Source organism: Erigeron canadensis, chromosome 7 (genome assembly GCF_010389155.1).
Source record: "Erigeron canadensis isolate Cc75 chromosome 7, C_canadensis_v1, whole genome shotgun sequence".
NCBI classification, from domain to species: Eukaryota; Viridiplantae; Streptophyta; class Magnoliopsida; order Asterales; family Asteraceae; genus Erigeron; species Erigeron canadensis.
The window spans coordinates 36,072,600-36,088,722 of NC_057767.1; the positions used below are offsets into that span (position 1 = coordinate 36,072,600).

The 16,123-nt window shown below is 32.1% G+C and overlaps 1 protein-coding gene and 1 pseudogene across 1 annotated transcript; both read right to left on the reverse strand.

Annotated features, from left to right (window-relative positions):
• Positions 1-295: 295 nt before the first annotated feature.
• Positions 296-3,510, reverse strand: LOC122609431 (annotated as a pseudogene).
• Positions 3,511-4,601: 1,091 nt separating this feature from the next.
• LOC122609432 (potassium transporter 19) lies at positions 4,602-14,055 on the reverse strand. The gene is made up of 8 exons (XM_043782474.1): positions 13,890-14,055; positions 12,978-13,240; positions 12,504-12,723; positions 8,596-8,844; positions 8,470-8,520; positions 6,364-6,624; positions 5,870-6,292; positions 4,602-5,696 (listed from the first exon to the last, which is right to left on the reverse strand). Exons 1-8 carry the CDS (start codon positions 14,053-14,055, stop codon positions 4,834-4,836), a joined length of 2,496 nt encoding a protein of 831 aa, XP_043638409.1. The 3' UTR covers positions 4,602-4,833.
• Positions 14,056-16,123: the final 2,068 nt, after the last annotated feature.

A 16,123-nucleotide genomic window follows, 5' to 3' on the forward strand; every position in this document is an offset into this window, starting at 1 on the left:
CCCTAATCCAATGATAATAAAAAAACATACAGACATCCATAAAAAGAAACTCTGGAAAAATAGAAAACACAAGCTGCTACAACTTTTACATAAAAGACTCATCTGGCAAGTTATATTTTGGGGTTTCCGATTTTACCATTTGTGTGATAATGCATTTGGTTAAATTTAAATCATTAACCTCAATATCATCAGAAAAAGGTTCATATCATACCTGAAAAAAGTTCAAATCAATTGAGACAGTCATTAAGATTTTTCTTATATCTACTAATAAACACACAAAGCCCATTTATCCTCATTAGAGCTCATAAGTCATACCAACCTTCAACATCCTTTTATGAGGAATTTCGAACACAGTGTAACTTTGCCTTAAGTTCTTCTTCATGAAATTGTAAGCATAATCAATCAAGAACCTTTTCCCAATCGAAGACCCGGTCCTAGAGACGATCTCATGCTCACCCACCAAATGCACAACTCCCATTTGCCAAGCTTTGTCGAGTACAACTACATCATCGTTCCCTATGCGACCTTGTTGATCTTCCCCAACTCCATAATCATACACGATGAAATCCCTCAAATGCTGAATCAAAATCTTTTCAAATGACTCCTGTTCATTGCGTACGTCTGTGTACCCATACCTCATGACACATCTAAATACATACAACTCATCTGTCATCACTCTTCGGAACAAGAATCTTTCTTCAGGAGCCACCCTACTAATGGGCAATGACTTGATGGAAACAAAGGCAATAACCGAATGTAAGGCAGGCACATTGTCAATGTAGTGTTTAAAGATCGGAGGAATGCCATGTGCTAGCTCAGAGTAGAAAATTGCAAGTCCTTCCATATGACTAATGTTTGTGTCCTTAACAATGTCTTTTATGGCCTCTCGAGACAACTTGTGATCAAGCTCATAGTTGTATTTCTCACGATAAACGTAGTTCCAAGTGCACATAATGAACATTAGGACTACGGCAAACGAAAATGGCAAGTATCCCCCTTGGCCAAATTTGTAGAGAACTGCACTTAAGTAGAGGTATTCTGTGGAGCTAATCACAAGCACATATAAGATCACCAAAAGTGTGTTCGTTTTCCATATGACAATCATGATCACAACCATGAACCCCGATGTTAATGTCTCGGCAGATATCACCGCAATACCTTCAATGAATTTAGCAAGTCAAAACAGTAGCAAAACTGACTTACGGGTACTAGAGTTTAGAGGTATAGGTGACTTTTTTTCTACTTTTTTCTCCTAAACTAAATGAGATATATTATCAATAAGACATATAATAAACGGAAATGACTAATTCCTTTCTTTAATAGAAATTAAAATGGTAGAGTTCTTACCATAAGCATGACCGATTTTTTCAGTATTTCTGAACGATAAGGTAACAAGAACACAACCAATCATAAGAAGATAGTTCATTTCTGGTATATAGACTTGTCCTTCATACTTAGCGGATGTATGCACGACTTGAACACGAGGAAAGCACCCAAGGTTTAGGGATTGTTTGATGATTGAAAAGGTTACTGAAATCATTGCCTGACTTGCTATAATGGCTGCCATAATAGCCACCACAAACACAGGCCAAAACAAGGCATCTGGAACTGACTTAAAGAACGTGTCTCCCACTAGATAGCTGTGCCTTCTTAGCCATGACGCCTAGCCACTATATGCTGCCATCAAAGCCGGATAAACCACGCAACCCATGCTTAATTGTATCAATTTGACAGTAAAGTGTCCAAGATCAGCAAACATGGCCTCGGTTCCTATAACATTCAAGTCAAATTGTCACAAACTCGTAGAATACGAAATTGAAAATCATCTTGTAAAATTTAGTACCTGTAATGGCGAGGACAACTCCACCAAGTGATATCCATGCTTCTTTCCCGTTACGTTTGAAGTAATCGACGATATACTTAGGGTTTAAGGCTTTAACGACTGTAGGGTCAAACTTGATGAAATTGTACACACCAGTTCCAAACCTTTGTGCCATGAATAAAGCTACCAAGATTATTACTGATTGATATAATAACAATCCTCCCTGCATCAATACATTTCAAAGTAATTAGAACACTTGTTTTCTTTTTGCGACCGATTACATTAATGTTGGACCTCAACAAGATATATAGTTTAGGAACTATAAAAACAGCAAGTGGATGTTGTGATTAATTTGAACCTACAACTTCTAGTTTGAGGGGTAACCTCAATACGGCTAGGCTAAAGGCCTATGAATGTAAATTAATCACTACTGTGGAAGCAGTATGGTAGGAACTTGACGGTCTATATCTCACTTCTTCAATATCCCTCATTTGATGGGATTAGGTATTGCTATCATAATAAGATATGTGAGAGGTGCTATCCATCCCTTAGTCTAATAATATACGAGTAGTATATAATCGTATTAATTTTATTAGAATTTTTGGATGGATGAGCACTGAATATATAATTACCTTCCGTCATGGTATCTGTTGCCTCTTTGAGTCCTGATACTGCTGATAAGACTATTGGAAAAATTGATATGTTAACAAAACTACTGAAAGTCGTTGATATTGATGGAATGGCAAGTAGGTAGGTAGCTAGTTAATTACCAGAGTGGAAGGAGTGAGGATGCCATCCCCAATGACCATGGAAGTCCCAAGCATAGCTACAAATAGAAGCTACAAAAGGATCCCCGGTTGCCCTAAAAATCCCAGAAGCTACACAAGTACTAGTCATGGTCCTACTTGAAATTCAGTACCACTTTCTGATACCATGACTAGGATGGGATCGAGATTTGGGAAAAATTTCTCATCCGTAACAGGATGAGAAGTTCCGATAGTATTGTATATATGAAACGTCTTAGATTCATATATATAATTCATTCTGATCATGCATGTGAAGTAACTAGAACCCAAATTAATGAATAATACATCAACAAAAAACTAGCCAAATGGATAAATAAGATAGCATATGTACCATTGCCATGATCGTTTGCATGTAGGACGATGGAAACGTACTTGATAACAGGAATAAGCGTAAAAGTGTAAAAGATCAAGGACAAAACGCCCAAAATATCGTCTTCGTGTTTGATCCCATCAGTAAAGGTACTTGCATACACATACAAAGGTGAAGTCCCGATATCTCCATAAACCACTCCAATGCTTTGAAAAGCTAGCCTTAGTATCACTCCCCAATCCTTATATATCCAAACAATAATAATTTTATTAGAAATATATTTCAATAAATTTAAATACGCATGTAACCAAAGCAAATTAAAAGATACCTTGGTGTTATGGTGACCGGGGAGTTTAGCAGACTCAATATCTAAGGAATCGTGGCGCTTCAAGACAAGGTGTTCGATTTCATCCGGAAGTGGATGATCAGGTGTTTGAAATTAAATGAATGGGTTTGTTCGATGTTATCTACTTCTTCCTGTTCAACATTACGACAACGTTGGAGATTCTGTTGCTGCCATCGGGGGTGGACACGTCCGAGTTTCATGTACTGCCCGCAACTGGGGTATTCATGGTGTTGCTTAGTGAAGAGATTTATAATTATATATGGAATAAATATCTGGGAATTGAGAGTTTGATAAAGATTGTTTGATATTATGATTTATGGGGTATTCATGGGGTATTTATGATTTATTTATTACTCGTAATAAAAATATAGGAATTACAAAGATTGTGAATACCGCGTTGATATTAAAACAAGATGAGCTAAAATCTGGGAAGTGAGAGTTTGATAAAAATCAAAGAATAGAATGAAAAATGAATAGGAATGAAGGAATGAGGAGTTTTATACTGTACTACACATCATTATACATATATATCTATAATAATTCGTAGACAAATATTATAACTAAACTCTTATTATTAATTATGTTAGATCATTATACTCCGTAAGTTCAAATCTTAGTATACGAGTAATACTCATCTAATTATTTTTTGAAGTCAAAATTCCTAATTTACATATACAAAAAACCCAATTTTGACCCGGGTCTGTAATAACCCTGACCGTATTGACCTGGTTTTAAAAGGATATCGACCTGGCACGACTTTCATATATAAGACTTACACCCCTATATGGTGGTGTGATTTCACCATGTAAAGGAGAATGGGCAGGACATTGGCCACACCATAGATTATGAAAAAGAGCCGGTCCATATGTGGTTTTAATATGTATCGATGGAGAGAAAATATATACGTAGAGTACGATAATGGGCGTGCGGCCATCAGGGCTAAGAAGTAAAGGATTGAGATCGAGAAGCGTCTTATGGTGGTGAGTTTCCATGCAAAATGCTAATCAAGCTATAGAGACTTTTTGGGGTTTTTTAAGAACTTTTCCGAGCTGTGACTTTCTGTTTAAGTACCACATCTTTCAAAATAAAATAAAATAAAAGATTCCTTTATATTAAAAGCCTATAGCTTTAAGCTCTTAAAACGTCTGGCAATGTCTGCAAAACACACCCATAAGGCCATAATCCAATGATAATAACAACATATGGACACTACTGCAGCAATCAAAATATCTCGTATACATTTCTTTCATAATTACATATATACTTACATATTGACAATTACACGAGTTAATTGCATAGATCTTAATCAAGGTCAATAGATAACCAAAAGATATTTTGGAAAAATAGAAAACACAAGCTGGTGCTAGGAAGAGTACTCATCTGAAAAGTTATAATCTGGGCTTTTCGGATTTAAACATTTATGTGATAACGTATTGGTGAAATTTGAATAGATAACCTTTAGATTATCTTGGAAAAGTTCAAATCAGTTGGGAGACGAGTCGATTATTTATATATCAACTAATTAACACACAAAGTCCGTTTATCCTCATTAGAGCTCGTAAGTCATACCAACCTTCAACATCCTTTTATGAGGAATTTCGAAAACACTGTAACTTTGTCTCAAGTTCTTCTTCAGGAAATTGTAAGCATAATCTATCAAGAACCTTTTCCCAATCGACGACCCTTTGCTAGAAATGATCTCATGCTCACCCACCAAATGCACAACTCCCATTCGCCAAGCTTTGTCTAGTTTAACCACATCATCGTCCGCTATGCGACCTTGTTGGTTTTCACCAACTCCAAAATCATACACGATGAAATCCTTCAAACGTTCAATTAGAAGCTTTTCAAATGACTCCTTTTCATTGCGTACATCTGTGTACCCATACCTGACGACGCATCTAAATACATACAACTCGTCTGTCTTTACTTTTCGGAACAAGAACCTCTCTTCGGGTGCCACCCTACTAATTGGCAAGGACTTGATGGAAACAAAGACAATAACCGAATGTAAGGCGGGAACATTGTCAATGTAGTGTTTAAAGATTGGAGGAATGCCATGTGCTAGCTCAGAGTAGAAGATTGCAAGTCCTCCCATATGACTAATATGTGAGTCCTTAACAATGTCTTTTATGGCCTCTCGGGATACCTTGTGATCAAGCTCGTAGTTGTATTTCTCACGATAAACATAGTTCCAAGTGCACATAATGAACATTAGCACGACAGCAAACGAAAATGGCAAGTATCCCCCTTGGCCGAATTTGTAGAGAACCGCGCTTAAGTAGAGGTATTCTGTGGAGCTAATCACAAGGACATATAAGATCACCAAAAATATGTTCGTCTTCCATATGACAAGCATGATCACCGCCATGAACCCCGATGTTAACGTCTCGGCAAATATCACCGCAATGCCTTCAATGATTTCAGCAAGTCAAATATAGCAAAAATGACTTATGGGTACTAGCTAGAGTTTAGAGATATAGGTGATTTTTCTTCTACCCATTTTCTCCTAAACTAACCTATGTATTAAGGCATATAATAAATGGAAATGAAAAAGAAATTGAAAGAGTAGAGTTCTTAATTACCATAAGCATGGCCGATTTTTTCAGTGGTTCTGAACGTTACGGTAACAAGAACACAACCAATCATAAGAAGATAGTTCATTTCTGGTATATAGACTTGTCCTTCATACTTAGCGGATGTATGCACGACTTGAACACGAGGAAAGCACCCTAGCGAAAGCGATTGTTTGATAATTGAGAAAGTCCCTGAAATCATTGCCTGACTTGCTATAATGGCTGCCATAATAGCCACCACAAATACAGGCCAATACAAGGCATCCGGAATTGACTTAAAGAACGTGTCTTCCACTAGATTGCTGTGCTTTCTTAACCATGACGCCTGACCACTATAGGCTGCCATTAACGCTGGATAAACCACACAACCCATGCTTATTTGTATCGATTTGACAGTAAAGTGTCCAAGATCAGCAAACATGGCCTCGGTTCCTATTACATTCGAGTCAAATTGTCATAAACTCTTACAAATTGAAAATGAAAATCATCTATATAGAAAGTACCTGTAATGGCGAGGACAACTCCACCAAGTGATATCCATGCCTCTTTTCCATTTCGTTTGAAGTAATCGACGATATATTTAGGATTTAAGGCTTTGACAACTGTAGGGTCAAACTTGATGAAATTGTAGACACCAATTCCAGCAATGAGGGCGAACCATACACAAATGATGGGGGCAAAAGCATATCCAACTCTATCAGTTCCAAACCTTTGTGCCATGAATAAAGTTATCAAGATTATTACTGATATAATAACAATCCTTCCTGCATAAATACATTTCAAAGTTATCATCAACTCAAACAACATATCTATATAGAAACGGCCCTGAGAATTAAAGTGCACGGGCCACCACAATAAGAAAAAAGACCCCTAACTCTTAACGAACTCAAATATATAAACAAAAACTATTATAAATGATTAAAAAAAATATTATAAATGATGACTAATATTATAACAATACTTTTCAAACGAGTTTGAGACAAACACTAGAGACTCTAACCTTTAATAATATCTTTCAAATGACCATCAATTAATAGAATTTTATATTGTACATATATATATATATATAATATATCTGTATATTTAAGATAAGGTTTATGTGAGAATCGTTTATATATAAACATAGATAATATTGAGTATAACCTGATTTGTTTATGTGTGAACTAATTTGTTTATATATGACAGTGGTTAGAAAACATATCGGTGGCATTTTTCATATATAAACTAAACGGAAATCACGATTTAAATTTTTTGAAAGAAAAGTATATTAATTTTAATACTTTTAGAAAGTTATACTGACATTTAATAGTCAACAAAAATTTTTTATTCAACAAAGTATATTGTTTGTCCATATAAAAAATATGGAGTATATGCTTCTTGAGATCCACTCTCCCATGTCAATGGAATATAATATGAAGAAAACTTGAAGTTAACCCAATAGTTAGGTTTCATCTACACTTTTAGCTGTATTAAATATATCCCATGAATATATAGATGACATTCCAATAAAAACACTTAAAATCAATATTTTTGAATTTCAAGTTCATTAAATCGATTTATTTGTATCTCAAATAAGAACTAATACATAGACACATCGATGCAAATTTTCATTATTTATTGAAAATTATAACATTCATAAATTATTTGATGTAAACACATCCAAAGACAGATGCATAAAAGAAATTTTGTAATTTTTTATGTTTTAATGGATCAATGTGTTTTTAAATACTTAAATAACTAAATAATAATAAATAGGTATAAGGTATATTAATTTATTAAAAATGTTTGTTGTAAAAAAGTTATTAGCAATCTTTTGAAAATAAGATGTTATTATCAAATTTGTTAAGACTTTTTAATTAAATGTCGATGAGTTTTTAGTCTAGTGGTTTTTATTCTAATCGTTAAGTATTTGATACATAAATGGTTCTAAATTCACTATGTGGGCCCCGGAGATGAGTTTTTCCTCAAGGTCTCTGGTTTGAGTCTTGGGTTTCCTATCTCAAGCTATTTTCCATGAGGTGGAGGTTGGAGGTCCAACAAATCGCTGGTTAAAATTGTATCTAGCACGTCCGAATCGAAACTAACTTTACAAAAAAAAATTAAAAATAAAAATAAAATTAAATGGTTATTATTAATTTATAGAGAATTTTTTTTTGTTAAGAAAATGGTTATTCATATCATTTGAAAAAAAAAAGAAGTTAATAAAATTGGTTCAGAAAAGGAATAAATTCTGATCGATCATTTAGAAATTATATTTTTTTAATTTATTTTACTTTTTTCTTTTCATTGATTTCTATGTTTTAAATAAACTACACTTGGTAACCACGATAGTTGTTACTGTTTGTATTTTGTGACACAATGTCGGGATATACCATGGAATAACACCATATATGCCAAATCTAGTACTAGCTAATATCGAATAGAAATGTACTGTCTGTTCGTCTTTTATGGTTTTTATGACAGGTTTTCATAATAGGAAAATATATTAAGACAGATATTAAAAACTTTGTAAACCATATTAATATTTAATTTATGTAAAAAAAATTCAAACACATAAATAAGATTCAATAGAAGGTTTTATATGGGATGAGCTTTGAATATACAATTACCTTCGGTCATGGTATCCGTCGCTTCTTTGAGTCCTGATACTGCTGATAACACTGTTGAAAAGGTTGATTTGTAAACACAAGTATTGAAAGTTATTGACGCTAATAAAATGACAAATAGCTAATTACCAGATATAGAAGGAGTAAGGATGCCATCCCCAATGACCATGGAAGTCCCAAGCATAGCTGCAAATAGAAGTGAAAACTTGGCAAAGCCGCTACCCTCAAGACTTTTCTTAACTTTTGACGCTATTGTGTTACGTTTTCCAGGCAAATCAAGTTGAAAGTTCGAGACCTCTCGATCCTCTGGTTGTTCACTTGGGATTAAACCTACCTTTGCATATCGACACAATTTTGAGTACAATGCAAAAGTACCACCTGTTGTCCGCAAAAAAAAATATGTTTATGAGATATAGAACTTATAATTAAGGTGCAAAAAAAATGGTTATGCATCAATAAATCTATCACTATTCATACTAAAATAGTGAACACGGACTAAGAAAACATGAAGTTCAACATACAGTATCATTTTCAAAAGTTCCAATTTTCAATGCAAACACGTGAAAAGACATTATCGGATCTGTTATTAACTTATTATCAAAACCATGTATTCGGTGTTCCATTCATTCGATTAAAAATGTTATCTATATCTAAACTGTATTATAAAACAAAAAGTTTTAGATTTTCAACATTAAATTTAAATTTTCAATATTGATTTTAAGTAACTTTTCAAGATGTCATCTTATCAATTCTATATTTACCTAAAATAACTATTTTATCCTTTCTTTTTCCTCAAATCTCAACCAATCATTTTTTTTTTCTCTCCTCCATAAATCATTTATTCCTTCAATTTATTCAAAATCTTTTATCTCAAAAATCGTACATCGATAAATCATAAAAATTATATGGGTGTTCTTAAAATTTCATTTTCTTTTATTAGAGATGTCATTCGATATACTTTCGACGAATTTTTAAATCCAAGGGCAGATCCCGTACGGCTAAGACATTTGGCTATCACACTCTATAACCTATCACTTCCTATGACCTATCACACTCTATAACCTAAAACCCCATCATATCACCGCTGTAACGCGCGGGTGTTTGCTCTCGTCTATATTAATAAACAAACTACCTTCTCCTCTTTTCAACCTTCTACCTTTAGAATACCCAAAATGTCCTTAATTTTCAATACATTTCTAACTTATACACTAAATCTACCCAATATATCCCTAAAATAATTTACACTCATATTTATCTAAACTATCTATCTCCTTTATTAATTAATTTAAATATTTTCACCTAATATTTTAATAATATTCTTAATAAAGTTATTTATAAAAAATACATCTCTTAACCATAATTTAACTAACTACTATTTACGTCATTTACTTTTAGATTAATAACCACATCGTTACTATCACCGCCACTAGCACCACCCGTTGCCGCCACCGCCGTCGCATTATGCAGGTACTCATCTCGTATACTGTAATACTGATTGACTTTTAATGTGTTTCCATTAATATAATTTTGATCAAGTATTATTAAACAAAAAAAACTTTAAAAAATCAAAATAAAACATTTCTAAAAAAAACATATGAACTAATTAATAATATAATTAGAAACCACCGTCATGTTTCTGCATCTTTAAAAACATTTTGAAAATGACATCGTATGTACGTTTTCATAGCAATCTAATCCTTTTTTTAATCCATTGGATCACCCGTTTATATAATGGAAAATGATTAATTAATCTAATTGGTATGCTTAAAGATATGCTTAAAACCTTAAGAATTTGACACGTGGATTCTACTAATTCTCTTTCCTAATCTTGCTCCCTGATTTTTTCACATGTCATCATCTTACAATTAGGTACATCTTTAAGCACGCTAATTAGGTTGATTTATCATTATCCTTATATAATATATCTAGCCTATCACTCACGCTATATGCGCAGTGGTTAATTAATATTATTATTCATTTAACGATATTAAATATTTTTTACAATTACTGTTTCATGTAATTTGATAGTAATTAAAGAATACCATAATTTATTTCATTTATTTTTTCAACAGATTATAAAACATTATTTATATACTTCTTTACTATTAACTTATCAAGATTTTACATGTATTTTAATTATAAAGTTTATTTATTTTTTGTAAAACATATTTATGATTTTCATAATAAATATATAAGTTGAAATAAATTAAATTAATTAATTGTAAAAATGAAAGCAATTGATAAATGACAAAAAAAAAAATTTAAAAATAAAAAAAATGAAGTTTTCCATGTTTGTTGAAGAGGTTTTCTCTCACATGGTAAGTTTCTCCCATGTGGTTTTGGAATATGGTAGAATTCTACCATTAGTGGTACGAACATAATCCACCCGAAGTCCGTTAACGATCCAAATTTTATATTATATATATTATATACTATACTAATTCAATTGAATGTAAATAGTAATTTGCTCGCGTGGCGAGTTACTATTCGTCCAAACTATAACCAGCACTATTATTTAGATTTTATCAAATCGTATTCCATTTGGATTTTTAATCATATACTCCTATATTAATTCAATTGAATGTGAATAGTAACTTACTCGCGTGGCGAGTTACTACTCGTCCAAACTATAACCTGTACCATTATTCGGATTTTGCCAAATCGTATTCCGTTTGGGTTTTTAAATACGAGTTACTTTTTGGTTTTTTCTATATGTTTTTCCTTTCGAGTTTCAAATAATTATATTGAAAACGTTTAATTTTTTCTTTTTGTAACAAATTCAGGTTTTACCATATTGGATCCCTTTCAAGTTTAAAATTACGGTTACTTCTTGGTTTCTTACATTTTTTTTCTTTTAGGTTTTCAAATTGTATATCAAAACCATTTTTTTGTGATATTATCTTTGAATAAATATCTACTTTATATGTCAAAGATTTTAAGAAACCCGCACCATTATTCAGATTTGGCCAAAAATCACATTCCGTTCAGGTTTTTAATACAAGTTGCTTCTTAGTTTTTTCTATATTTTTTTCCTTGCGGGTTTTTAAATAATTATATTAAAGACGTTTATTTTTTTTTTTAACAATATTCTGAATTTAGCACATTGGATCCTTTTGGTTTCAAACATACTTTTTTTTTGTGTTTTAAAATAGTACATCAAAACTATTTTCTTAGTATTGGTGCCTTTGAATAAATATGTATTTCATATCTCAAAGACTTTAACATTCATATTTAGCGACACATCATAATAAGAAAACATACGCAAAAATGATAATTAAGGCCTCGCAACGCGGGCTTGCAAACCTCCTAGTTAGTCATTATTTATACTTACTTTATTCAAACTTTTTCATTATTCAATTTGAAAAGCTGAAATAAAGTATTTATAAATAAATTAAGAAAAGATGTAAGCTGTACGCCTGTACGAATACATATTACGAGTAATTGTTTCTTTTCGATTGTCCCGGGCTTTAGGATGGTCAACATATACAAATTATTTTAATTAAGATATAGTAATAAACTGGTTACCACCTAACTTAGATCAGTCTAACCTCTGCACGATGTAGATCTGACCTAGATTTGTTCATTGCATCTTTGGCTATTTTATATTTATAATTTTATTAAATCATTATCATCGTTGTACTCGTATCCAACTAACTAGAGAAGTTTCGACCATAAACTCAACTCAACGATATAAATCCTCTCGATCATGAGCATATAAGGGACAGAGTCGCGTACCAGCTCTGGTACGGAAAATCATTAAAAAATGGTACCAGTTTCAGTCTCATATAAATCCGGTACCGGCTAGAAATGGATATCATTTCCGGTCGTACTTAAAATTTGGTACCATTTTTTTTTAGACCGGGACGTAACTGGATCAAGATTTGGGTAAATTTTGCTCATTCTAGAATGAGAAGATTTGATAGTATCACATATATCATGTCTTAAATTCAAATACCAATTCTCTATAATCATCATGTGAAAAAATAAAAGAAAAAAACTTAGATAGGAAAATAATTAATTAAGATGCATATACGTACCGTCGCCATGATCATTCGCATGTAGGACGATGGAAACGTACTTGATAACAGGAATAAGCGTGAACGTGTAAAAGATCAAGGACAAAACACCCAAAATATCATCTTGATGTTTGATCCCATTAGTAAAGGTACTTGAATACACATACAAAGGTGAAGTCCCGATATCTCCATAAACCACTCCAATGCTTTGAAAAGCTAGCCTTAATATCACCCCCCAATCCTTATAAATCCAAACAATAATATTAATGTTATTTCAATAAAAGTGCCAACCAAACCAAACCAGTATAACAACAACAATCCTCAAAAAAAGAAATACGAGGGAATTGAGATATAAACATACAGTCATAACTCTACCCGTGGATAGAGAGACTGTTTTTATGAATACCTCCAGCAAAAGAATGTTATAAGAAGAATAGTGTATGCCACCTTAGGTATAAATATATATCGAAAAGAAAAATGAGTAATTATGATTACCTTGGTGTTATGGTGACCATGGTGACCAGGTAGTTTAGCGGACTCAATATCTAGCGAATCGTGGCGCTTCAAGCCAGGGTGTTCGCTCTCTAGAAGTAGATGATCAGGCGTTCTAAATGAATGGGTTTGTTCGATGTTATCAACTTCCTGTTCGGCGTTGACAACGTTGGAGATTCTATTGCTGCCACCGGGGGTGGACACGTCGGAGTTTCGTTTGCTGCCGGCAGCTGGGGTATTCATGGTGTTGCTAAGATTCCGGCTAGCTAGTTAGAAAAGTGTGAGGAAATCCTTGGAAATGGGTAGTCGTTATATAGAGTTGTGTTTTGGTACTGAACTTCCTTTTTATTATTTAAATAGCATGCAGACAAAAAAAAGAATTGAGAATTGAATCATTAATTGTTGGTGTTACTACAATAGGAAGTGATTATAAACTTTAATCTAACATATCACAATTATGATAAATACATTATATTCTAGTGATGTATTGTATTATTATATTTTGCAAAATTAGTACAAGACTTCTATTATATGTTATGTAAGATTTAATAAAAGTTAGTGATATATGTTTATATGTTTATGTGCTTCAATTCTCACATAAAACAAGTCCTATATGAGTAGGATTTTGAAAATAACAAATATAACGAAATCAGTCCTCAAATGGATGGATTTAACAGCCAATAGACTGGCCAACAGGTCGACACGAAGTGATTCATCATCCTCAAACACGAGCCGATCGTTAGTTAGGGACGGTTTATAAATCATAAAATTCCCACAAATTGAATGAGAAGTGGGTCCATGTAAATAATCTAGACCTTGCAAACAACAACGCTCCTTCCCCATATGGAGTTCGGAACCCAAAGGCAATCGTTGAGTGAACTGTATCTTCTTTGTGTTAGTTAACCTAAGTCGCACCCTTACTGCTGGGGTGGGGCTCGGCCTCCGAACCGTACGTGGGACGAGTTTCTGCCTCATACAGCTCGGGCCGAACCGGGGGGAAGTTTAGGCCGGAGAGATGGAGAAAGCCAGCAGCTGACAGTCGGGGCGGGGATAAGCTTCCTTCATCTGTTTTAAGTATCATACGAGTAGGATTTTGAAACTTTAGGTATAGTCCGAGTTGAGATTCAAAAAATTGTACCAAAAGGGTAATCTGAGATATATTTCATATATCATATATAACAAATCCGGACATCGTACCGATATAAGCACTAGTTTATATATATATATGACAAAAGAGTAGTTATCCTAACTTTTTAAATTCATCGACATCAACTCAAAGTTATCTCTAAATATTGCCACTTAAAATTAATCCTATGTAACATATTCATATTTTTTTTCCACAATATTTATTTATTCATGAAATAAAAAATATTAAATATATTGCTATGTAACAAAATTTTGAAATTAATAAAATTGATTTTCTTTCCTAAAAACCAACATTAGTTTTAGTAAATAGATTACATTTGTGTCGACACCATCATAATTTTTTTTTTAAGTTGGTTTTTGATTTCATCTTTTTAATTCCTTTTGACTTTCAATATGAAAAGTAATTGGGTTAATTTTTATGTGTTTTATACATCTATCTTTTAAACTTTCTTAGTTTGATTAGTTATGACCAAGTAAATCTTTTCTTTCATTTTTTTGTTTTTAATTTGATTAAATGATTGTTCCAATCAAGTGTTTACATTGAGTTATTTTTGACATTTAATTATCATCAATTTTTTCATCCACTATTTTTTATTTCTTCAATTCTATATCTACGTGAATGAGAAGTAGATGCTTAAGTTTATATTTTTTTCATTAATCTGCTTTATTTTTTTGGTTTTGGTTTTGATTTTGACATGGTTATCCATTACAATTTAAAAGGAAAATTGAAGATAATTTTGATTTTAAATACAGTACTTGCTTTTGACTTTTAAAGACTTGATGATAAGATTGAATGTCTATTCTCCATTCTTACATTCTGTTAAGTTTACGAATATTAGACTTTGGAAGTAAAGTTATATGCGAAGGGATTTCGGAGGTAAAGTTATATGCGAAGGGATTTCGGTAAAAAAAAACTTGGTGTAATATGAATTATAAAATCTGAAACATAACTAATGGTTCTAACTATTTTGCCATGATTAGTTAATCTATACATAATTCATTTATTGGCATGGTTTTTGTTCGGACCATTTGGTGTCACAACATTTTTCATTGTTTGTGCATACCCTTTATTTTCACAATATTTCTCATGAGATTTATGCATGTACTTTTACATTTTTTTATGCTTTAATGCATTATTATACATTGGTTCATGTTCATCTTTATTCTTTTTACATAGGCTATTTTAAATAACCGCACATCATGCAAATAAAAGACCTAATGCGTGTGTATATATATATATATAAACTCTATCAACGAGCTCATAACAGAAGTTATCTTAGGTTATGAGTTCTAAGTTTATTTGCATGAATTAAACTACATTTTAACTCCGTGTGTACATACATGTATCATCCATGTAATTTACTCTAAATCATATATTATATATAATCAATCCGGACATCGTACCGGTATAATCATTAGTTTATATATATATATATATTAAAACGACATGTGTCCTTTTAATCATCTATATTTATCAAAAGAAACCTATCTACCAATAAACTAAAACATGATTGAGATATATATATTTTTTTAATACGGCAATAAGATTGAGATATTTTTGAAATGACATGTGGTGTAATCATTGATCGACAAATTAGTTTTTTTTATTTGTATATAGATTCAATTTTCTTATTAGACTTAAAATTAAACTCTAGCTCTTAGCTTATATATACAAAACACACCTTATTTGATTGATCGTTGTTTCATTAATAAAGTTGTCTTTTTTCCTTTCTCAATTGTTCACTTTAATTACTCAACTATATTGCTTATAACAAGTTTATAATATGAAGACTTAAAAAAATTGAGTTTACGATCCGAAATGACAAGACTATTTGTCGTCATCCTCTATGCTTACAATTTTCAATTTTAATGTGATTTTAAAATTTTAAGGTAAATCCTAAATTTTAACTAAACATATATTATATTTATCATTATTGTTTATTAAACTTAGCTTCGATCATCGGTTTATTTTAAGCATAATTTATTTCATACTCACAAATCAT